Source organism: Oncorhynchus gorbuscha, linkage group LG06 (assembly GCF_021184085.1).
Source record: "Oncorhynchus gorbuscha isolate QuinsamMale2020 ecotype Even-year linkage group LG06, OgorEven_v1.0, whole genome shotgun sequence".
Classification (NCBI taxonomy): domain Eukaryota; kingdom Metazoa; phylum Chordata; class Actinopteri; order Salmoniformes; family Salmonidae; genus Oncorhynchus; species Oncorhynchus gorbuscha.
The window spans coordinates 58,754,884-58,780,414 of record NC_060178.1 but is presented as its reverse complement, the minus strand read 5'-3'; the positions used below and the strand labels follow the sequence as shown (position 1 = coordinate 58,780,414).

The 25,531-nt window shown below is 41.6% G+C and overlaps 1 protein-coding gene across 1 annotated transcript in view; it reads right to left on the bottom strand.

Moving 5' to 3' along the window:
* The window catches only part of LOC124038153 (serine/threonine-protein kinase 32C-like), a 95,477-nt gene extending 73,718 nt beyond the window's left edge, over nucleotides 1–21,759 (bottom strand). The window contains exon 1 of the mRNA XM_046353666.1: nucleotides 21,263–21,759. Coding sequence (XP_046209622.1) covers nucleotides 21,263–21,341 — 79 coding nt within the window. The 5' untranslated portion in view covers nucleotides 21,342–21,759. The remainder of the gene's footprint in view (nucleotides 1–21,262) is intronic.
* Nucleotides 21,760–25,531: the final 3,772 nt, after the last annotated feature.

Sequence of the window (25,531 nt, the reverse complement as noted above, 5' to 3'; positions counted from 1 at the left end):
TTGTTGCCACACCAGATACTGACTGTTACTTTTGATTTTGACCCCCCCTTTTTCAGGGACACATTATTCCATTTATATTAGTCACATGTCCGTGGAACTTCTTCAGTTTATGTCTCAGTTGTTGAATCTTATGTTCATACAAATATTTACACATATATTTGCTGAAAATAAACGCAGTTGACAGTGAGAGGAGTTTATGTGAACCATTTGGAATTACCTGGATTTCTGCATAAATTGGTCAACAAATTGAATCTGATCTTCATCTAAGTCACAACAATAGACAAACATAATGTGCTTAAACAGATAAGAAAAATACAATAATTTGTGTGTTGTCTATATTGAATACATAATTTAAACATTCAGTGTAGAGTAGGTTGGAAAAAGTATGTGAACCCCTAGGCTAATGACTTCTCCAAAAGCTAATTAGAGTCAGGAGTCAGCTAACCTGGAGTCCCATCAATGAGACGAGATTGGAGATGTTGTTAGAGCTGCTTTGCACTATAAAAACTCATTGCCTGATGTGAACCATGCCTCGAACAAAAAAGGTCTCAGAAGACCTAAAATTAAGAATTGTCGACTTGCATAAAGCTGGAAAGGGTTACAAAAGTATCTCTAAATTCTTTGATGTTCATCAGTCCACGGTAAGACAAATTGTCTACAAATTGAGAAAGTTCAGCACTGTTGCTACTCTCCCTAGGAGTGGCCATCCTGCAAAGAAGATTGCAAGAGCACAGTGCAGAATGCTCAAAGAGGTTAAAAAGCATTCTAGAGTGTCAGCTAAAGACTTACAGAAATCTCTGAAACATGCTAACATCTCTACTGACGAGTCTACGATACGTAAAACACTAAACAAGAATGGGGTTCATGGGAGGACACCACAGAATAAGCCACTGCTAAAAAAAACATTGCTGCAAGTCTGAAGTTGGCAAAAGTGCACCTGGATGTTCCACAGTGCTACGAGCAAAATATTCTGACAGATGAATCTACAGTTGAGTTGTTTGGAAGAAACACACAACACTATGTGTGGAGAAAAAAAGGCACAGCACACCAACATCAAAACCTCATCCCAACTGTAAAGTATGGTGGAGGGAGCATCATGGTTTGGGGCTGCTTTGCTGCCTCAGGGTCTGGACAGCATGCAATCATCGTTGGAAAAAATTAATTCCCAAGTTTATCAAGACATTTTGCAGGAGAATGTTAGTACATTTCTGCCAATTGAAGCTCAACAGAAGTTGGGTGATGCAATAGGTCAATGACTCAAAACACAGAAGTAAATCAACAACAGAATGGCTTCAACAGAAGAAAATACTCATTCTGGAGTGGCCCAGTCAGAGTCCTGACCTCAACCCGATTGAGATGCTGTGGCATGATCTCAAGAGAGCAGTTCACACCAGACATCACAAGAAAATTGCTGAACTGAAACAGTTTTGTAAAGAGGAATGGGCCAAAAATTCCTCCTGACCGTTGTGCAGTTCTGATCTGCAAATACAGAAAACGTTTGTTTGAGGTTATTGCTGCCAAAGGATGGTCAACCAGTTATTAAATCCAACAGTTCACATACTTTTCCCACCCTGCACTGTGAATGGTTACCTGGTGTGTTCAATAAAGACATGAAAACGTATAATTGTTTGTGTGTTATTAGTTTAAGCAGACAGTTTGTCTATTGTTGTGACTTGGATGAAGATCAGATCAAATTTTATGACAAATTTTTGAAGAAATCCAGGTTTTTCCAAAGGGTTCACATACTTTATCTTGCCACTGTATATAATGAACAGTATATAACAATCAAAATGGAGGGAGACCCATTGAAATCACTTAGAAGGTATGTGTCGACACCCTAGCGTCACATACTACTCATAAAGCAAATGTAGAACTTTTATATTTCTAAACCATAAAATACCATCAAAGATTTGAAAAAATACAGTGATATGATATTTTGGCCATATCGCCCAACCCTAGGTCGCATTCGCAGTCGGTATTCTAAGCCAAACTGCTATTCAGTATTTTTGTTTGCATGCATGACTAACTAGGCTATTCCTTTCGGCATTTAGTTCGCATTTTTTTGGTAAGCCAGCCATGTGCACGGCTGCATTCTCCTATTACAAACAGCCTATCTTATAGCCTATATTCATTACCAAAACTGCCTAACTGTAGAGCACTGTCCATTATGTTGATACAGCGCAGCAGAGATATGATCTCGGAGTCTTGGCATTTGAACTTTGTTTATTGTGGAATAGCGTGATTATATAAGCAGAATTAAATATAAATTCCACTGCAAGAACCCCAAAATGTTTTGCCCCCTCACTGATTTCAACTGCCCCCTTGGTCACTTTATCATGGTGCCGGGTCTGGTTGGTCCTCTCACTCAAAACCCTTGCAATTATTTTCTTATGTTGCACCTACCCCATATTTTCCAGGAGTATTCTTATGGTGTTACTGAATGTATCCAGAGTAGTTTCAGATTTGCTTATCAACAAATACGGCAAAAAGTACAACAAATGTAGAATGCACATATAAAATCCACAGTGGAATGTTAGGATTCAGTCTTGTGTCAGGTGAACTGCTGTGTCCTCACTTTTGGTCTAATCATTTGCCCATAATCTACACACTGTTCCCTTTCAATTGCCACCGTGGTTATGCATATGCTTTTCATATTTCTTCTGTAAGAAACATCTATATAGGCCAATTCCCACAAGTGTAAAGGGTTAAGGGGTGATCGTGAGGAGAGGGAATTACACCGTCGTTCTATTTTAAGACTCTTTCCGAGGTGAAAAGTACACATAGAGGGCTGAATAATTCATCTTTACAACAGCTGTCCTCACACACACACACACACACACACACACACACACACACACACACACACACACACACACACACACACACACACACACACACACACACACACACACACACACACACACACACACACACACACACACACACACACACACACACAGAAACACAAACAGAAACACGCACGAAAACAATTACGGTGTAAATTGAAAGCATGGTGCAAAGGGGAAGGATGAACACCATAAAAATGAGTCTGCTCCTTCATGGCATATTGATTCATAACGAGAGGTGTTGATGGCACCTACCAGCTTCAGACGCTGCAAACATAATATTTTGGCAATCGCGCATGACAACATTCATAAGTACAACCTCTGACATTGCATGTGACTAAGGTGGGGGGGGGGGGGGGGGGGGGGGGGTCTGGCCTAGTTCTCTGTCCAGCTCTTGGTTGGGGCTGCGGCAGGACACGTTGAGTTCTGGCCCAGATACACCTGCTTCTGTGAGCCTTACCAGGTATCTGGGACACAGCGCTCCAGCAATTATATATTAATTCACACACACACACCACACACACAGGTGCATACCACAAACACATTTATGCTAAAATAAACACCCTAGTCACAGTAAATTGTGAATGATGTCCATCCACCATCTGCGCAAACAGGCATAGTGGAATGGCCATAATCTGTGTTGTGGCTTTGGCTACACCACAGCTATTTACATGATTATTCCAGACAGTTTTCTTCAAACGCTGCTGTTCAATTGGGCATGACAGATCCCTCGTGGCACCTGAAAGAAGTCCTGTGTTCCGAATGTGATTGAAGAACCAATGGGGTGGGTGTCACTTTACCCTTACCTATATGAATAAATCTACCTCAATTACCTCGTACCCCTGCACAGTCTGGTACCTTGTGTATATAGCCAAGTTATCGTTACTCACTGTATATTTATTCCTTGTGTTATAATCTTTCAATTATTTGTTTAATTTCTCTCTGCATTGTTGGGAAGGGCCCATAATGAAGCATTTCACTTTAAGTCTACACTTGTTGTAGGATTTTCTTTGCAGGTTGATTTGCATATACGCTCCCTGGGGGACCAACGGGCAGCTGGGGGGGAGGGGCCTCTGTCAGCTTTGATGGTGTCACATTTCATGGCCGATTCATGGGTTCAGTGAGCAGTGTTTCATGAATGAGCCAAGCATGCTGCCACCGTGAGTGACACCCCCTCTGGCATCACGAGTGAGGCTCACATCTTTAGAGGCGTGGTGTGGTACAGTGAGCTGGCATTGTCCTAAGCCCAACAGGCTAACTCTAACATATCGGTTGATGCATTTCCGACCCGTCTTTAACACAGTCGTGTTGCATATATTATCACACCTCAAAAAGCCTTGGAGAAGTGTTAAACTTCCCAGAAAACATTTAAAAGTATAGTGTGAGATTTTACCAATTAAGCACTTTTTCTACTTACCCAGTGTCAGATGAATTCATGGGTACCAGCTTGCTAGTTGTTCTGGTACACTTCCAGTCAGTAACACTTTTAGCAATGGCTCGCAAAACTATCTTCAACTTCCTTCAAATGGTATCCATGAGTTCATCTGACTCTGGGTAAGTAGCTAAAGGGCTTAATTGACACAATCTCACACTCTCTCTTTCATGATATAGCAATCAAAATGCAATTTCATTCAATATAGCAATCAATATGCACAGCGCGGAAGACACACAACCAGCCTGAGAATACAGCACTACAGTAACCTCCCCTGGCCTCAATCTCTTACTGTTATGAATCTGCTGCTCGAGACAAAATGCAATCCCTCCCTGAACTCCAAAGTGCCACATGAATAAATTAACACACTAAATCTTCCCAAGGCATCTCTTATTCCTAAAGGACAACCACCTCTCAACACCTCCACGCACAGACAGGTTTCCAGAGGCAATTTTTTTTCTATGTAAAAGTAGGCAAGTCCAGTCGCATCTTAAAATGTTGCAGAACTTCCCCAGACCAATCTGAGACTTGTTTGAGATTACCTATAAATTGAGCCTAATTGGATTCAACAGGCATATCTGAAATGTCTAAAGCAGAGGGGCCAAATGAAAGGCAAGAATCTGGCCAGCTTTCAGTGCACTGCCCAGAGGATTGAGAAGAAGCTCCAGTACTCCCCTTTGAACACACACACACACACACACACACACACACACACACACACACACACACACACACACACACACACACACACACACACACACACACACACACACACACACACACACACACACACACACACACACACACACACACACAAAAATAGAACCACTGGTCTAAAAAAACTGAGCCAGGATTTACACATAAATTAAGGAAAATTACAATATATGCTTTTGTCAAACAACTTTTTTGTTTTTGGGATTAAAAATTGACATCATTATCATCTCTCTTCTCTTCTGCTTAGTATCGTTCTCGCTTGCTTTCTCATGGACAGTGAATGTGACCAACCGCCTTGATTCAGTCTCATGTAGCAAAATTTGAAATTGTGTTTCCAATTTGCTTACCGCCCAAATAGGTCCACAGACGATGCAATCTCAACCACACTGCACACTGCCCTAACCCACCTGGACAAGAGGAATACTTATGTGAGAATGCTGTTCATCGACTACAGCTCGGCATTCAACACCATAGTACCCTCCAAGCTCGTCATCAAGCTCGAGACCCTGGGTCTCGACCCCGCCCTGTGCAACTGGGTACTGGACTTCCTGACGGGCCGCCCCCAGGTGGTGAGGGTAGGCAACAACATCTCCTCCCCGCTGATCCTCAACACGGGGGCCCCACAAGGGTGCGTTCTGAGCCCTCTCCTGTACTCCCTGTTCACCCACGACTGCGTGGCCACGCACGCCTCCAACTCAATCATCAAGTTTGCGGACGACACAACAGTGGTAGGCTTGATTACCAACAACGACGAGACGGCCTACAGGGAGGAGGTGAGGGCCCTCGGAGTGTGGTGTCAGGAAAATAACCTCACACTCAACGTCAACAAAACTAAGGAGATGATTGTGGACTTCAGGAAACAGCAGAGGGAACACCCCCTATCCACATCGATGGAACAGTAGTGGAGAGGGTAGCTAGTTTTAAGTTCCTCGGCATACACATCACAGACAAACTGAATTGGTCCACTCACACTGACAGCGTCGTGAAGAAGGCGCAGCAGCGCCTATTCAACCTCAGGAGGCTGAAGAAATTCGGCTTGTCACCAAAAGCACTCACAAACTTCTACAGATGCACAATCGAGAGCATCCTGGCGGGCTGTATCACCACCTGGTACGGCAACTGCTCCGCCCTCAACCGTAAGGCTCTCCAGAGGGTAGTGAGGACTGCACAACGCATCACCGGGGGCAAACTACCTGCCCTCCAGGACACCTACACCACCCGTTGTTACAGGAAGGCCATAAAGATCATCAAGGACATCAACCACCCGAACCACTGCCTGTTCACCCCGCTATCATCCAGAAGGCGAGGTCAGTACAGGTGCATCAAAGCTGGGACCGAGAGACTGAAAAACAGCTTCTATCTCAAGGCCATCAGACTGTTAAACAGCCACCACTAACATTGAGTGGCTGCTGCCAACACACTGTCATTGACACTGACCCAACTCCAGCCATTTTAATAATGGGAATTGATGGGAAATGATGTAAATATATCACTAGCCACTTTAAACAATGCTACCTTATATAATGTTACTTACCCTACATTATTCATCTCATATGCATATGTATATACTGTACTCTACATCATCGACTGCATCCTTATGTAACACATGTATTACTAGCCACTTTAACTATGCCACTTTGTTTACTTTGTCTACACACTCATCTCATATGTATATACTGTACTCGATACCATCTACTGTATGCTGCTCTGTACCATCACTCATTCATATATCCTTATGTACATGTTCCTTATCCCCTTACACTGTGTATAAGACAGTAGTTTTGGAATTGTTAGTTAGATTACTTGTTGGTTATCACTGCATTGTCGGAACTAGAAGCACAAGCATTTCGCTACACTCGCATTTAACATCTGCTAACCATGTGTATGTGACAAATAAAATTTGATTTGATTTGACACTCCGAGCTACAAAATGGTATATGATACACTGCATTTGAGGAACAATGGGGAAAGAGATTCTGATTTGAAAGTTGATAAACTTGTAACTTCACTTTTGACTAAACAGCCTTTGAATGTTTTGGTATCTACTGAAGAGCTCTTCTTTGACTACACCCATTCAGCATCGTTCACACACTCTTAAGCTTTAGCCCCACATATCTCTTTTCGCTCTCGGAGGACACACTTGGCGCTCTGGCCGATTATTTGTTTACCTCTGGATAACATGAAAACAGCCTGGCCAGCTCTGCTGGAAACAATTGTATTACTTTTTTGCAGACGGTTACTGACACCGACCATATTCAACGAGTGTTGTACACACGTCACATAACGTTAGCTAACGAGCCAGCCAGCTAACGTTAGCTAGATAAACAACAATGAACAAAGTGCCAACAATGCCTAACATTAGGCTCCAAATAGAAAAGCAAACTTTGGACCTGGTTGGTTTGCTCCCAGCACTGTGGCCTTGTTGTTCGTAGTTTAACTAGCTAACGTTAGCGGTTAAACGTGGTTTACCTAGCTTGGTTCATTGTTTAGCTAGATAGTTAATGTTAGCTGGCTGGCTCTCTAGCGGAGGTTATTATTAGTTTCCCAGAGCTGTACGCTTTTCTTGTTAGAGCCTAATGTTAGCTAGGGAGTCAGCCAGCTAACGTTAGCTAGTTAACAGTACATTTTAGCTTGAAATTAAACCACTTTCTGTCAAATTTAGAAACATGTAATATCTGAAAATGTAGTTAGCTAATGTTGGACTATCTTACCTGTATACATCATCATGCATGATGGACGAGTCACCCGGTCAAGAATGCCATACCATGGTTTCCCTAAGTTTGAAGATGTAATCCAGAGACAGGTGTTTTCTCCAGCTCTTTAGCTATCATACTCTAATTCCACTGATTTCAAAACTTGATCCTCCAGAAAGTGGAGAGCAACACTTATGCAGCTCCACTACCAAATATATTTTTTTTAAAGCCGCGTTCAACAGGATTACCAACACAGACTGACGAGCTCAAATTGACAGAAGCCTTCAATATGGCAGACCAATCTGAACTCCTCTCTCGGAATGTCCAGGCAACTCGTTATCTCTGCCAATCATGGCTAGTGGGAAAGATGCTCTCTTTCTGTGGCTTAACAAGGCTCGTAATTTAACAATCATATTCGTATTTACAGATGGCATACAGTTTGTTATTAAGGCACATGAAAGTTCACATGTTCGAAAAAAAAACGCATTTCTATCACAAAATGCATTTTGATAAAATATTTTTTTACATTCAAAATGGCACTCCTGTGATGTCGTGACTTGCGACATACGCCTAGTTTCCTGAATCGGGTCACATGTGGGAACTCTTTCAAGACTGTTGGAAAATAATTCCAGGTGAAGCTGTTTGAGAGATTGCCAAGAGTGTGCAAAGCTGTCATCAAGACAAAGGGTGGCTACTTTGAAGAGTCTAAAATGTAAAATAACTGTTACTACATGATTCCGTATGTGTCAGTTCATCATTTTGATGTCCTCCCTATTATTCTACAAAGTATAAAATATAAAAAAGAAAGAAAAAAGCTTGAGTAGTTGTGTCACAACTTTTGACTGGTACTGTACACACACACACACACACACACACACACACACACACACACACACACACACACACACACACACACACACACACACACACACACACACACACACACACACACACACACACACACACACACACACACACACACACACACACACACACACACACACACACACACACACACACACACTCTACCAGTCAAAGGTTTTAGAAAACCTACTCATTCAAGGGAATTTTCTTTATTTTTTAACATTTTCTACATTGTAGAATAATAGTGAAGACATCTGAATTCTGACCTGAATTCTAATTTAATCACAGACATTGTCATTAGCAAAGCACCCCCACACTATAACACCTCCTCCTCCATGCTTTACGTTGGGAAATACACATGCGGGATTATCCGTTCAACCACACACACGTCTCACAAAGACACGATGGTTGGATCCAAAATCTCAAATTTGGAAGGACAAATTTCTACTGGTCTAATGTCCATTGCTCGTGTTACTTGGCCCAAGCAAGTCTCTTCTTATTATTGGTGTCCTTTAGAAGTGGTTTCTTTGCAGCAATTCGACCACGAAGGCCTGATTCATGCAGTAAACACAACATGCAACAATTTCAAAGAATTTTCTGAGTTACAGTTCATATAAGGAAATCAGTCAATTGAAATAAATTCATTAGGCCATAATCTATTGATTTCACATGATTGGGTAGGGGTGCAGCCATGAGTAGGCCTATGAGGGCATAGGCCCACCCACTGGGAAGTCAGGCCCAGCCAATCTGAATGAGTTCATCCCCACAAAAGGGCTATATTACAGAAAGAAATGTACATGCAAATCTCTGACAACAGCTCTGGTGGACATTCATGCAGTCATCATGCCAATTGCACACTCCCTCAAAACTTGAGACATCTGTGGCATTGTGTTGTGACAAAGCGGCACATTTTAGAGTGACCTTTTATTGTCCCCAGCACAAGATGCACTTGTGTAATGATCATGCTGTTTAATCAGCTTCTTGATATGCCACGTCTCTCAGTTGGATGGATTATCTTGGCAAAGGATCAAATTCTCACTAACAGGGATGTGAAACCAATTTGTGCACAATATTTGAGAGAAATAAGCTTGTTGTGCATATGGAACATTTCTGGGATCTTTTATTTCAGCTCATGAAGCATGGGACCAACACTTGACATGTTGCATTTATATATTTCTGTTTAGTGTAGTACTGTAAACTGTGGGGGTTATAAGCAGTGTTAAATAATGTTTTGTCCATTAAAAAAATAAAAGAACAGCGTTTACTTGTGTGTATTAATCATTCGTAGCTGCATAGACAACCATCTGCAATAGCAACGAAAACAACAGTGACAGTAAACACTGCAAAAGGGCAGAAAGAGATTTGCATAATCAATAATTTTCTTATTAGCCTACATCAATACACATTTGAAAACTGAGAGGAAAATCAATGGAGTATAAGAGCAACAAAAAGCACAGCAAAGAGAAAAGGAAAACGTGTAAAAAGAGAAGTCTGCAGCTGTGAGAATACACCCTGAATATATGACAGGTTCTCATCCAACCCACCGGGCTGACGTCAATTACATTCTCTGTGTGCCCTCATCCGCTCCTCACATCATGCGCTGGCCAACACACGCACGTGCACACACAGGCACGTGCACACACAGACACGTGCACACACAGACACGCGCGCACACACACACACACACACACACACACACACACACACACACACACACACACACACACACACACACACACACACACACACACACACACACACACACACACACACACACACACACACACACACACACACACACACACACACACACACACACACACACACACACACACACACTCTACCAGTCAAAGGTTTTAGAAAACCTACTCATTCAAGGGAATTTTCTTTATTTTTTAACATTTTCTACATTGTAGAATAATAGTGAAGACATCTGAATTCTGACCTGAATTCTAATTTAATCACAGACATTGTCATTAGCAAAGCACCCCCACACTATAACACCTCCTCCTCCATGCTTTACGTTGGGAAATACACATGCGGGATTATCCGTTCAACCACACACACGTCTCACAAAGACACGATGGTTGGATCCAAAAATCTCAAATTTGGAAGGACAAATTTCTACTGGTCTAATGTCCATTGCTCGTGTTACTTGGCCCAAGCAAGTCTCTTCTTATTATTGGTGTCCTTTAGAAGTGGTTTCTTTGCAGCAATTCGACCACGAAGGCCTGATTCATGCAGTAAACACAACATGCAACAATTTCAAAGAATTTTCTGAGTTACAGTTCATATAAGGAAATCAGTCAATTGAAATAAATTCATTAGGCCATAATCTATTGATTTCACATGATTGGGTAGGGGTGCAGCCATGAGTAGGCCTATGAGGGCATAGGCCCACCCACTGGGAAGTCAGGCCCAGCCAATCTGAATGAGTTCATCCCCACAAAAGGGCTATATTACAGAAAGAAATGTACATGCAAATCTCTGACAACAGCTCTGGTGGACATTCATGCAGTCATCATGCCAATTGCACACTCCCTCAAAACTTGAGACATCTGTGGCATTGTGTTGTGACAAAGCGGCACATTTTAGAGTGACCTTTTATTGTCCCCAGCACAAGATGCACTTGTGTAATGATCATGCTGTTTAATCAGCTTCTTGATATGCCACGTCTCTCAGTTGGATGGATTATCTTGGCAAAGGATCAAATTCTCACTAACAGGGATGTGAAACCAATTTGTGCACAATATTTGAGAGAAATAAGCTTGTTGTGCATATGGAACATTTCTGGGATCTTTTATTTCAGCTCATGAAGCATGGGACCAACACTTGACATGTTGCATTTATATATTTCTGTTTAGTGTAGTACTGTAAACTGTGGGGGTTATAAGCAGTGTTAAATAATGTTTTGTCCATTAAAAAAATAAAAGAACAGCGTTTACTTGTGTGTATTAATCATTCGTAGCTGCATAGACAACCATCTGCAATAGCAACGAAAACAACAGTGACAGTAAACACTGCAAAAGGGCAGAAAGAGATTTGCATAATCAATAATTTTCTTATTAGCCTACATCAATACACATTTGAAAACTGAGAGGAAAATCAATGGAGTATAAGAGCAACAAAAAGCACAGCAAAGAGAAAAGGAAAACGTGTAAAAAGAGAAGTCTGCAGCTGTGAGAATACACCCTGAATATATGACAGGTTCTCATCCAACCCACCGGGCTGACGTCAATTACATTCTCTGTGTGCCCTCATCCGCTCCTCACATCATGCGCTGGCCAACACACGCACGTGCACACACAGGCACGTGCACACACAGACACGTGCACACACAGACACGCGCACACACACACACACACACACACACACACACACACACACACACACACACACACACACACACACACACACACACACACACACACACACACACACACACACACACACACACACACACACACACACACACACACACACACACACACACACACCGAGCGACCTTTCGTTTTTTTATTTTTTTTATCTCAGAACCCAACTGAGCTGATCTCTTTGAAGACACCTACAGTCTGAAACTAGTTTTGCTATGAAACCTGTCTCCTGTTTATCACCGGAAGTAAGTTAAGGGAATTGCAAATATATTCAAGACCTGTAGATACACTATTTTAACAAGGACTACTGCCTACTACTACACATTGTTCAAAGTAGTCTATCCGTCACCCAAAGTTTGTGATGTTATTGCTATTCTATAACTGTACTGTATGTCCAACTTGTGAAGTTGGTGAGGTATTCCTTTCTCACCACAAATCAGATAATACCGCAGTATAACCACCATATATCAGCCACGTATTGGATTACTACTGGCATAAGGGGAATTAGTCAGTACTAGTGAGGCTAAAAGCTGCAGGCATAGGGCTCCTGCTCTGTTCGAGAGAGAGAGAGAGAGAGACACTAATGCTGGAGATGAAAGAAAACCGGGACTCAGTATTCCATGCAAGCAATCTGCCATCTCTCTCTTGATCTCTTTCCTACACTCCTCCATGTCTGCCTCGCTGTTTTGTTCCTCAAACCCTCATACTCACGGAAGTACACATTCCCAACATACAAACTTGCACACACTACATCGAGCACATTACGCGCACAGTAGGCTTGTCTGTATAGTAAATCAAAGGAGCAATGAAACGTATGGAGTACACGAAGAACATGCCTGGTGGGCTCTATCAAAGAACGCATGGATATCTCCATTCGGCGTCTCCCTGGATTGTCTACTCTTTCGATGCAAACACATTCCATTCAAAAGCGGGCGACGGTATGTGCATTACTGCAGTGGTCCGGTCAAGGTTCTCAAAGGAAAGTGCTTCTTTCTCCAGGGGCTTGCCTTGGCACATGCTTCAACACTTTCATCCAGCTAGTGTTTGCATGACCTTTCTGAAGAAAGGCTTGAGTGGAGCAGTGGGATCCGGTCATATGTCGGTCTGTTTATACGACACAAGTTAAATTGTCACCAAGGCTAGGAAGTAGTTCTGAGAAATAATGCATTTGTCACCAAGGCTGGAAGTAATTCTGAGAAATAATGCATTGTACAACAGCCAAGCAAGGAGGATGAGTGCCCTAATCAATCCCATAGGCTCTCTCTTATCTCCTTGCTATAAATGTTTAAAAAATAAATAAAAACTACTGAAATAGCCCTCGGGTAGCTTCTGTTAGACATTAACCTGATAACTCCATTCTAGCCAAGTACTGCTCTAATATTACTGCCCAATGTAGACCATATACCGTTTTCCAAGAAGCCAAGAGATATTGTTTCTGAGAGACCCAGGCAGAAACAAACACAACACTTAGTGGATGCTCTTCACATGAAACCAACTCAGCAACTTCGATACAGTCGGCTGAATGGGATGTGATGCTACTATTGGTGTAATGTGTAGAGATTAGGGATGTGCATCTTTCCCTTTCAAGACGATTCGATTTGTATTTAGATACATGGGCTCTGATACAATACGTTGTAGTTTAGATGAATTCGGTGGGAGAGCCGGATGCAATATGATACATTTGTTGCATGAACACATTCATTTCCCACTCTAAATTAAATTCTGCTGCTGATAGAGATGAGGAGATGGGCCTCTCGGAGCTGGATTTGTCTGAAATTACTTCTGTGTGTGAGTGTCTATGGTGTGTGTACTATGTAGGCACCTGAGCTCAGCCATAAAGGAGACTAGGCATCTACCACCATCGGATTAGTAGGCAATGTAGCCAATGTTTTTTTGTCCCCTCACTTTGGTTGTGAAATATCGTCACCCTCTAATTAACTTGTCATTTTTGCAAATGAACTGTTTGAGCTAGTATCCATCAATATTGATCGTTAACAAATGAGCTACAACATAGGTAATGAATATGTAAGCACAACTTTGGATTTCACTCCCCATCTTAATATAAAATGTTTTTGGAAGTTTTTAGGAAGTGATCTTTTCTTCTCCTCTCGCTTTGGCCGTGCAGTGCATCTCGTAAAAGTGATTGCTGTCCTCGTTATGAAATGATTTACTTGACCCTGTATTATCCCAAGATCAGGAACAGGCTGCCTACCTCGCGTTAGTGAGCTGGGCACAGTGCAGTTTGACGAGGTTACTGATATTGCCTGTTGTTCGGCATGAAAAATAAAGTATAGATCAATGACTGTCAACAGTTACGTGCGGCTCGACGCTGAAGGAGACGACGCATCAGTTGTCACAAAAGATGAGGTATTTTCGGAAGGTAAAAAGAATGTAACATGGCGATCCATAACATTTGAAGCGATTTTCTGACTGATGCCTGCTACATCTGGATCAGTTTGGGGTCCGCAGACCGATGCACCGGTGCATATCGGTGACTCATCACATCCCTAGTAGAGATCATATACATCGAAGGATAACGCATTAAGAAAGTATCGAGGCACTTATAACTCTTGTGCCTAGGGTTGCAAAGGGTCGGACACTTTCCGGGAAATTTTCCATGGGAAGTTAAGCCTGGGAATTTTGGGAATTTTGTGGTAATTCATTAAAAAAGTTAGCTTAAAAAAGTTAACAGTTAACCTTTTTTTGTGGGATACACAAGGCAATTCTAGGTCTTGTGGCATATTTTGGTTAAACTATCCACCAATTCAATGGAATTGCAACCCTCTGCATACACAGTGCATTCTTCCATCACATCTACAGCTGATTCTCAAGATCTTGCACACTAATGAGATGCTATTGAGCCCACACTACCACACACTGTCTGAGCCAAGGACTACATGCTTTCTGGTAACTTTTGAATAAAATACTGGGTGGGGTGAATATATTTTAGATGACATACATACTTTTTTTGTTAACTCGTAAATAGTAGCCTCCAGCAAAGTGTGTTTAAATCATTTCTAACTTAACCATTTCTGCTAGTTAGTTTTTGCTACCATGTGGGTTTTAAATTGCATGAGCCTGCTAACTGAGGAGTGCTAACTCCATACAGGGTTCATTTAAAAACATTTATCTTACAACGGAGTTGTTTATTCTAACTACATAACTATTTATCTGTACATGGAATTGTATTTGGGGTTCTTTTTTTACAATTTTTTCCTTAATCTTTAGAGAAAAATGCCACGAGCACCATCTGATGTGTCAAGACATTTCACTGCAGCTGATGTAGAAGGAAAAGCTGTGTACATTTGCAAATACTGTACCAAATCATATGTGAAGAAAGCAACAAAGATGCAGAATCATCTGGCCAAGTGCATAAAGTTCCCTCAGTGCTCACAACAAGTAACCTCTGACAAAAGTCCCTCTACTTCTATTTGAGGTAAAAATGATGAATCAGACACATTATCGATAGCAACCGCTCATGGTCCTCCTGGAATCAGAAGTTGTTTTTGACTCAATGGAGGAACGTAGTCAGAGAAATGCTAATGAATGTCTTGCTCGAGCTGTGTATGCAACTGGTTCACCTCTGATGCTCACAGGCAATTTGTATTGGAAGAGATTTCTAAATGTTCTTCGCCCAGCATACACCCCTCCAACCAGACATGCTTTATCTACTAATTTGCTGGATGCAGAGTTCAATAGAGTTCAAGTGAAGGTCAAACAAATCATAGAGAAAGGAGGCCCTATTGGCAGTTTTCGACCCTTTGCAACCCTAGGCACAAGAGTTATAAGTGCCACAGTATTGCAATCCTCTCTGATGGGTGGTTGAATGTTCGTGGGCAAGGAATAATTAACTACATCATCTCCAACTCTCAACCAGTATTCTATAAGAGCACAGAAATAAGGGCCAACAGCTACACCGGTCTCTACATTGCAGATGAGCTGAAGGCAGTCATCAATGACCTTGGACCACATAGGTTATTTGCACTGGTGACAGACAATGCTGTGAACATGAAGGCTACTTGGTCTAAAGTGGAGGAGTCCTACCCTCACATCACACCTATTCGCTTTGCTGCTGATGCATTAAATCTACTCCTCAAGGACATCGTGGCACTAAAAACAACAGATACACCCTACAAGAGAGCCAAGGAAGTGGTTAGGTATGTGAAGGGTCATCAAGTTATAGCAGCCATCTACATCACCAATCAAAGTGAGAAAAATAAGAGCATCACATTGAAGCTGCCCAGCAACACCCGTTGGGGTGGTGTTGTCATCATGTTTGACAGTCTCCTGGAGGGGAAGGAGTCTTTCCAAGAAATGGCCATATTTCTGTCGATATGTACAGCCATATCAAGAGGATCCTGATGATGTATTTTGGGAAAGTGGTAAGCAGCCTGAAACCTATAGCAGTAGCCATTGCACGGATTGAGGGAGACAATGCCATCCTGACTGATGTTTAGACTCTGCTTGCAGATGTAAGAGTGGAAATCCGCACTGCCCTGCCCACTTCACTGTCACTCCAAGCAGAGGAAACTGCAGTTCTGAAATACATCAAAAAGCGTGAAGACTTCTGCCTGAAGTCAAAACACGCAGCAGCGTACATGTTGGACTCCAATTATGCTGGCAAGAGCATCCGGTTTGGTGCAGAGATCAACAATGCCTATGGTGTCATCACTACCATGTCTAGCCACCTTTGCCTGGATGAGGGCATGGTTCATGGCAGTCTGGTGAAGTACACTTCCTAGCAAGGGCTTTGGGATGGAGATGCAATATGGCAGTCATGCCAACATATCTCATCAGCCACCTGGTGGAAGAGACTTTGTGGATCTGAGGCTCTTTCCCCTGTTGCTTCCATCATCCTCCAAATCCCACTAACATTATCCACCTCAGAACGCAACTGTTCCTTATGTTGGAACACACACACACACACCAAAGCACGCAACAGGCTGACCAATACAAGGGTTGAAAAATTGGTGGCCACCCGGGCGAATTTGAGGCTTTTTGAGCCCGACAACAAAGCCATCCTCAACAAGGTTGGAAAGTGACAGTGTAGATGAGGCCTCAGAGTCTGATGTTCAAGAGGTGGACATTGAGGAGGTCCAGGGAGAAGACATGGAAGCTTGTGAAGAAGACAACCAAAGTTTTCGTTTCTAGACTATCATTTTACAGATGTATGTTGAAAAGGTTTTTGGGAGATGCGATGTATCATTCAATATTCCCTTTCTTTTGTTGTTCAGCGAAATCATCCCATGTGAAGAGTCAACTCATTTAATTAAAGTTAAATTCATAACTAAATTGTTTATTTAAATTCTATTGGAAGAATTTATGTTTACTTATGATAAGGTAAAATGTTTATGATTCTGTCTCCATATGATATGGTAAATATATCCAAAGCAGAAAACATCTACATTTAAATGGTATTAATATTAATTTGCATATCTTTCCGTTAATCCCCATATAGTCCCGTTAATTCCCACAGAAAGTGTTCACCTCTGAATATTCCCCAAAATGTGCAACCCCACTTGTGCCTTTACCTACCCTTTCAGGAGAGTATTTCTGCTCTGTGAAGATAGTCTTTTCATGTTGTGAAAGGAATTCAATCAACCGCCTCCACTTAATGTATGTGCATCTACGCATGATGATGATGATGATGGGGATCAGTGTAGGCTGCTGAGGGGAGGATGGCTCATAATAATGGCTGGAACCGAGTAAATAGAATAGCATCAAACCATGTGTTTGATGTACACTACCGGTCAAAAGTTTTAGAACACCTACTCATTCAAGGCTTTTTCTTTATTTTTACTATTTTCTACATTACATTTACATTACATTTAAGTCATTTAGCAGACGCTCTTACATTGTAGAATAATAGTGAAGACATAACAACTAATGAAATACCACATATGGAATCATTGTAGTACACAAAATTGTTAAACACAAAATATATTTTATATTTGAGATTCTTCAAAGTAGCCACCCTTTGCCTTGATGACATCTTTGCACAATCTTGGCATTCTCTCAACCAGCTTCACCTGGAATTCTTTTCCAACAGTCTTGAATGAGTTCCCACATATGCTGAGCACTTGTTGACTGCTTTTCATTCACTCTGCGGTCAGACTCATCCCAAACCATCTCAATTTGGTTGAGGTCGGGAGATTGTGGAGGCCAGGTCATCTGATGCAGCACTCCATCACTCTCCTTCTTGGTAAAATATCCCTTACACAGCCTGGGGTTGTGTTGGGTCATTGTCCTGTTGAAAAACAAATGATAGTCCCACTAAGCGCAAACTAGATGGGATGGCGTATCGCTGCAGAATGCTGGTTAAGTGTGCCTTGAATTCTAACCAAGTTACAGTGTCACCAGCAAAGCACCCCCACACCATAACACCTCCAACTCCATGTTTTATGGTGGGAAATACACATGCAGAAATCATCCCTTCACTCATCCGTTGGACTCCAGACGAAAGAACAGATTTCCACCGATCTAATGTCCTTTGCTTGTGTTTCTTGGCCCAAACAAGGCTCTTCTTCTTAATGGTGTCCTTTAGTAGTGGTTTCTTTGACGTAATTTGACCATGAAGGACTGATTCACACAGTCTCCTCTGAACAGATGTTGTTGAGATGTGTCTGTTACTTGAACTCTGTGAAGAATTTATTTGGGCTGCAATTTCTGAGGCTGGTAACTCAAATGAACTTATCCAGTGCAGCAGAGGTAACTCTGGGTCTTCCATTCCTGTGGCGGTCCTCATGAGAGACAGTTTCTCATAGCGCTTGATGGTTTTTGTTACTGCAGTTGAAGAAACGTTCAAAGTTCTTGAAATTTTCCCTATTGACTGATCTTCATTTCGTAAAGTAATGATTGACTGTCGTCCCTTTGCTTATTTGAGCTGGTCTGGGTCTTTTACCAAATAGGGCTATCTTCTGTATACCGCCCCTACCTTGTCACAACACAACCGATCGGCTCAAATGCATTAAGGAAAAAAATTCCACAAATGTACTTTTAAGGCACACTTGATAATTTACATGCTTTCCATACCATACTACCTCATGAATCTGGTTGACAGAATGCCAAGAGTGTGCAAAGCTGTCATCAAGGCAAAGGGTGGCTATTTGAAGAATCTAAAATCTATTTTGATTTGTTTAACACTTTTTTGGTTACTACATGATTCCATGTGTGTTATTTCATAGTTTTGATGTCTTCACTATTATTCTAAAATGTAGAAAATAGTACAAATAAAGAAAAACCTCTGAATGAGTAGGTGTTCTAAAACTTTTGACCGGTAGTGTATTTGATACCATTCCACTGATTCCGCTCCAGCCATTACCACAAGCCCGTCCTCCCCAATTAAGCCGTCACCAACCTCCTGTGAATGGGATGGTGGTTATGATCATACATGGCATGCTCACTCTGGGTGAGGTGGAGTGGAGGCGGGGTTAGTTATTCATGTAACTAGTGATTCAGATACGGCAGTATGGTAAAGAATACACAGCAATCACCCCGGCCCATAGAGATGATATAAGACTTAAAACCAGAATGTACACCGAGTATACAAAACATTAGGAACACCCGCTCTCTCTATGACAGACTGACCATTTTAAAGCTATGATCCCTTTACAATGTCACCTGTTGAATCCTCTTCAATCAGTGCATATGAATGGGAGGAGACAGGTTAAAGAAGGATTTTTAAGCCTTGATACAATTGAGACATGGATTGTGTATGTGTGCCATTCAGAGTGTGAACGGGGTATGGTAGTAGGTGCCAGACGCACCAGTTTGAGTGTGTCAAGACATGCAACGCTGCTGGGTTTTTCACACTCAACAGTTTCCCGTGTGTATCAAGAATGGTCCACCACCCAAGGAACATCCAGCCAACTCGACACAACTGTGGGAAGCATTGGAGTAAACATGGGCCGCTTTCGACACCTTGTGGAGTCCATCCCCCGACGAATTGAGGCTGTTCTGAGGGCAAAGGGATGGGTTCAACTCAATATTAGGAAGGTGTTCCTAATGTTTTGTATACTCAGTGTATGTTGTCTCCTCCCCATTTTTGCCATGCCAGCCTTGAGCCTCAAGGCTCCTCGTTAATCAAAAGTATAGGGGGGAAAACAATATCATAATGCCTGTCAAACTGCCACCCTTTTCCCTCTGCAAATAGAACCACCTCTATAATTGTTTATTTGACAAACACAGATATACTGTACACAGCTCCACATAAAAAAATAAACATGACAAAAACAACAAAAATTGCACTGTTTGCAGGTCCACAGCTTCTCATTACACCTTTCATAACATTTACATCATTTTCACTGATGTCTGTTGATACATCAAAAGTACCATTTGAACTGTATGGACAAAATGTAGCTTCTAAATGGGTCACCCTTGTAGCTAAACACACACACACAAACAAACAAACAAGAACTCACATACACACACAATCTCCTCCTCCTAATCATATGACAACAAGTCTGCAGTGAACTGACCTCATTTAGTTACAGTTTTTCACTGATTTAGTCAGTTCATCTGTCATTTCAGATTTGTTGGCAACAGTATAAAGGGGCATTGATGATTCAAAGCAAGGCATATTTGGTTCAGCTTGAATGGGCTTATTCTCCATCACAGTGACAGACATGAACGTGCATTACTTTCATGCATGCCACTAATCTTGTAAGAATTATTCGATTAACACAATGACTCCACATACTCATATTTCATAATAGGTCCCCAACGACAGCTGCATACAAACGAGGCATGTAAAGGTGAAGTGAAGTGTGCAGGTATTGCATTCAGCAAACACATCCTGAGAAGTCTGAAGAATAGCAAGAAAAATAATCAAATAGTGAGACATCTACATGAAATGCAATCCCCAGTAATTACACTGACTGTATGACACTGTAGCCACTTGATTGATCTCCAAAATGAATAAATTGCAACCAATATTTCAGTGTCCTGTGTCATCATCAAGAACAAAACATTGGTATAATTTGGACAAAAAAAAGTGTACATGTGAAATATGGTGTCAGTTGCTAGACTTTAGCCGATATTCTACATTTTGTTTCACTGTCCATCAATCTAAAGTTGAACCCCACACCCCCGACATATGCTTTCATCTCTAGGCTGCAAGACCATGTATTTTGAGGAGGCTAATATTTCCCCCAAAAATTATCGAGGTGACATCAATAGGAGTTCATCATCTATAGCCTAGGCAACATCGTGATGAAATTGCTTGATCCATTGAACTAACTTTGACCAAAAATGCAATTTATGTGGCGCTACAATGTTGCGCTATAGTTCACTATCAACGCAAAAGAATAGCGATGCTTTCGTTTCTTTGTGTTTTCTTACCATCTTCCTTTTCATCGTAGACCGGTCTCTTAGAACTATTCGCGCCCATCCTCTTCTTCCACTTGCCCCAGTGAAACATTGATGCGTGAGCTCAGATAGCATTCCTCGCCACTTAAAAAAAACTAGCTACAGTTCTGTATTGAACACGTCGAACAAATGCATCGCTCCGTTCTCGGTTATTATTTGTCGATGATTTTCTCTCATTAACGCACCGCGACTTTGTCTCGCTAAACCAATGAAGATGAGCGATTAGATCGGAGAGAGAGTCTCAATACTGTATTTCAAAGAAAAACACTCGGTTTGCCTATTTTTCTATTCCGTCCTCAACTGATTTAGCTATGTTCGCGGAGCTGTGTGTGACACTTCGCCTCTAGTCGTCGTAGCTTGAGTCTCTGTCATGGATGTCAAGAACCATGGCTTTCTGCAGGTCTCGTGTTATAATGTAAGACCATTTTCAATATTACAGGAGGTTCTGCTGTATATTAAACAACTGGATTCAGTCGTTGCAAAAATGCTAATTTAATTCAGAGATTATTGGCGCCTAGATCATTGAAAAAGGGGTTAATGCTGCGTTCATAACCAAGTGGGAAGGTGGTAATTACCAGCTTTGAAGTCGTAAATTAGTGATGTGCAGTTCGAGAGCAATTTGTTTGTTTTTTCAATTACTCATATTACTGATTTGAGAGTTATGATTTGTTTTTCTGAGTGACTCGTTCATTTTAGTCGTCATTTGATCTACTAGCCGCAATGAGTCGTACAGCAAGATTGATACACGCTCCTCCGGCTCAGTGTCACCAGAGACGTGCTCTGACCTATGTCTCCAACCAACATACACTGAGCATAGCAAATATTAGTAACACCTTTCTAATATTTAGTTGAATTCGTCGGGGCATGGACTCTACAAGGTTCAAAAGCATTCCACAGGGATACTGGCCCATTTGACTCTAACGCTTCCCACAGTTCCGTCAAGTTGGCTAGATTTCGTTTGGGTGGTGGACCATTCTTGATACACGCTGGAAACTGTTGGCCATGAAAAACCCAGCCGTGATGCAGTTCTTGACACAAACTGGTGCACCTGGCACCTAATACCATACCCTGTTCAAATGCACTTAAATATTTTGTCTTGTCCATTCACTCTCTGAATGGCACACATACACAATCCATGTCTCAATTGTCTCAAAGGCTTAAAAATCCTTCTTTAACCTGTCTCCTCCCCTTCATCTAAACTGATTGAACTGGATTTAACAAGTGACATCAATAGCGGATCACAGCTTTCACCTGGATTCACCTGGTCAGTCGATGTCATGGAAAGAGCAGGTGTTTTTAATGTTTTGTATTCTCATTGTACATGGACACAGGAAAATAGATCATGCTGCAGGCAACACGGCTAAGAAAGATACGCCTAGAACTGATCATTGATCGCATGGTGCAAGAATTACTTTGATTAATAGATTATTGAATGTTATGATGGACACAACATTATAGAACCAAAATATACAAAGCCTCTGCTAAACAAACTCGAACTCCAGAACAAATCATGAACGATATTGTGCTTATTACCCTCCCGGCAGTCAAGCAATGCCTTCTGCCAAGAGTTGCTCACAATCTAATCCGGTTGCGGCCACAACTAAACCTCTTTTCAGATGTATCAAGAAATACAATTATTTGTATGCCTAGCAAAAAAAAAATGCACAAAAAAAGCACACTTTTACAAGTCTCAGTCACAAATGCTTTGATAAAAAGTCAGTAAAAAGACCTGAACTTCCCATCACCATGGTAAATACTAGTTGGATGTATTCACGTGCTTTGAACTCGTTAAGAAACGCCAATTGGCTAATAGCCAACAAGCTGCTTCAACCATAAAATCAAAGTATAGCTATCGTGCTTGTAAACAAATTATAGTGTTCAGAAACCATATGAAGTTGCAGTGATGGGACAAGACTGTAACAACCAATTGGATATCATGTAATTGGGGAGAAAAGGGGGGGGAAGAAAAAACATTAATAAATCATGTTTTGTCGTTACAGTTAACTGCCAAAAATGGTGTTATCTAGGTAATTTCCTTAGTTGTAGGTGACGTCTGAGGTCAGTATGTGGGAGAACTCAGGGATGATAGACGAGTTTCCGACGAGAGTTGTAGGGATGTTCAAGTGGATTGTTCCCAGTTGTATGTGGTAAATACCACCTTCCCACTTGGTTATGAACGCAGCATAACACGTTACTTCCTTGACCTTATGCTGCATTCATAGCGAAGTGGGAATGCGGTATTTACAACATACGACGGAAAATCCACTTGAATGTATAATTACTAGTGGGAATCTCATCTCTATCTTCCCTGAGCTCCGACTTCTCACACATGCTGACCTCTGACGTCCCCTACTAAGGAAATTACCTTGACAACAGCTTTTTCAGCGGTTAAATTAAACAACAAAACATTATCTATATAAGCAGTGTAGTAATATGTTTTTTGAAAACGAAAATTTGTTTACAAGCATGATAGCTGTAATTTTTGTTTATGTTTGATGTTGCTTGTTGGGGGTGCCAGGGTAGCCTAGTGGTTAGAGCGTTGGACTAGTAACCAGAAGGTTGAAGTTCAAACCCCCAAGGTACAAATCTGTCATTCTGCCCCTGAACAGGCAGTTAACCCACTGTTCCTAGGCTGTCATTGAAAATAAGAATTTGTTCTTAACTGACTTGCCTAGTTAAATAAAGGTAATATATATATATATATATTAGCCAATTGTCTTTTCTCAAAGATGAATGCATCCAACTGATATTTCCGATTTATCAACTGGTAATTAAAACCTTCCCACTTTGGTATGAACACAGCATTAGAATAGGCCACATCATGAATAGATGTGAGATTACACATAATGCTTCATCATGGCATATATTGGGAATGGGATAGGCCAGGAAAAAAAATAATTATAACTTAAAATAGAATATGATAGAAAGGCATGCTATGGTTGGAATTGGATATCTAGATTTCTTAATTTAATTAATTGGATAGAATAGAAAACCCATAAGGATATTGCTTTGCAACAAAGTAGGCTTCATATAGCATGCAGATAACATATTCACAAGGTATCATATCAGGTCATACAACATCACAAGACATAATGACCAGACAGACATAACAACACAGTAGTTGACGTGGGGAAGGTTTTTTAAACAGGTCAACACTTGTAAGGCCACAGGGCCAGATGATATTCCAGGGTGTGTCCTCTGGGCATGTGAAGACCAGCTGGCAGGCGTCTTTACTGACATTTTCAACCTATCCTTGTCCCAGTCAGTAATCCCCACATGTTTAAAGCTGACTACCATCATTCCTGTTCCCAAAAACTCTAAGGCATCCTGTCACATCGCATCCGCCCTGCAGCACCCATATCTGTAATCATTAAGTGCTTTTAATGGCTGGTTATGGCACACGTCAACTCCTTCATCCCAGACATACTGGACCCATTCCAATTTGCATACCGCCCCAACAGATCCACACACGACGCAATCTCAATTGCACGCCACATGCCCTCTACCATCTAGAAAATAGGAATACGTATGTGAGGAAGCTGTTCATTGACTACAGCTCAGTGTTAAACACAATAGTGCTCTCCAAGATCCTCATCAAGCTCGGGAACCTGGGACTGAACCCCTCCCTCTGCAACTGGTTCCTGGACTCCCTGATAGGTCAACCCCCAGTTGGTAAGAGTAGGCAACGACACCTCTGCCATGCGTACCCTCAACACGGAGGCCCCCCAGGGAGATGGCCTTAGCCCTGTCCTGTATTATCTGTTCACCAATGGCTCTGTGGCCACGAACGACTCCAACTCTATCATTAAGTTTGTTGATGACACGATGGTAGTAGGCCTAATCAGCCTACAGGGAGGAGGTCAGAGACCTGGCAGTGTGGTGCCAGGACAACAACCTCTGCCTCAATGACAGCAAAACCAAGGAGCTGATCGTGGACTAGTTTCAAGTTTCAAAGTTGAATTGCCACGTGCACAGGATACAACAAGAGTAAAACAGTATAGTGGAATTGTTACCGAGCTGTTTGCCAACAATGCAGTGAAAATAATAATATACAGTTGAAGTCGGAGGTTTACATACACCTTAGCCAACTACATTTAAACTCAGTTTTTCACAATTCCTGACATTTAATCATAGTAAAAATTTCCCTGTTTTAGGTCAGTTAGGATCACCACTTTATTTAAGAATGTGAAATGTCAGAATAATAGTAGAAAGAAGGACTTTTTTCAGCTTGTATTTCTTTCA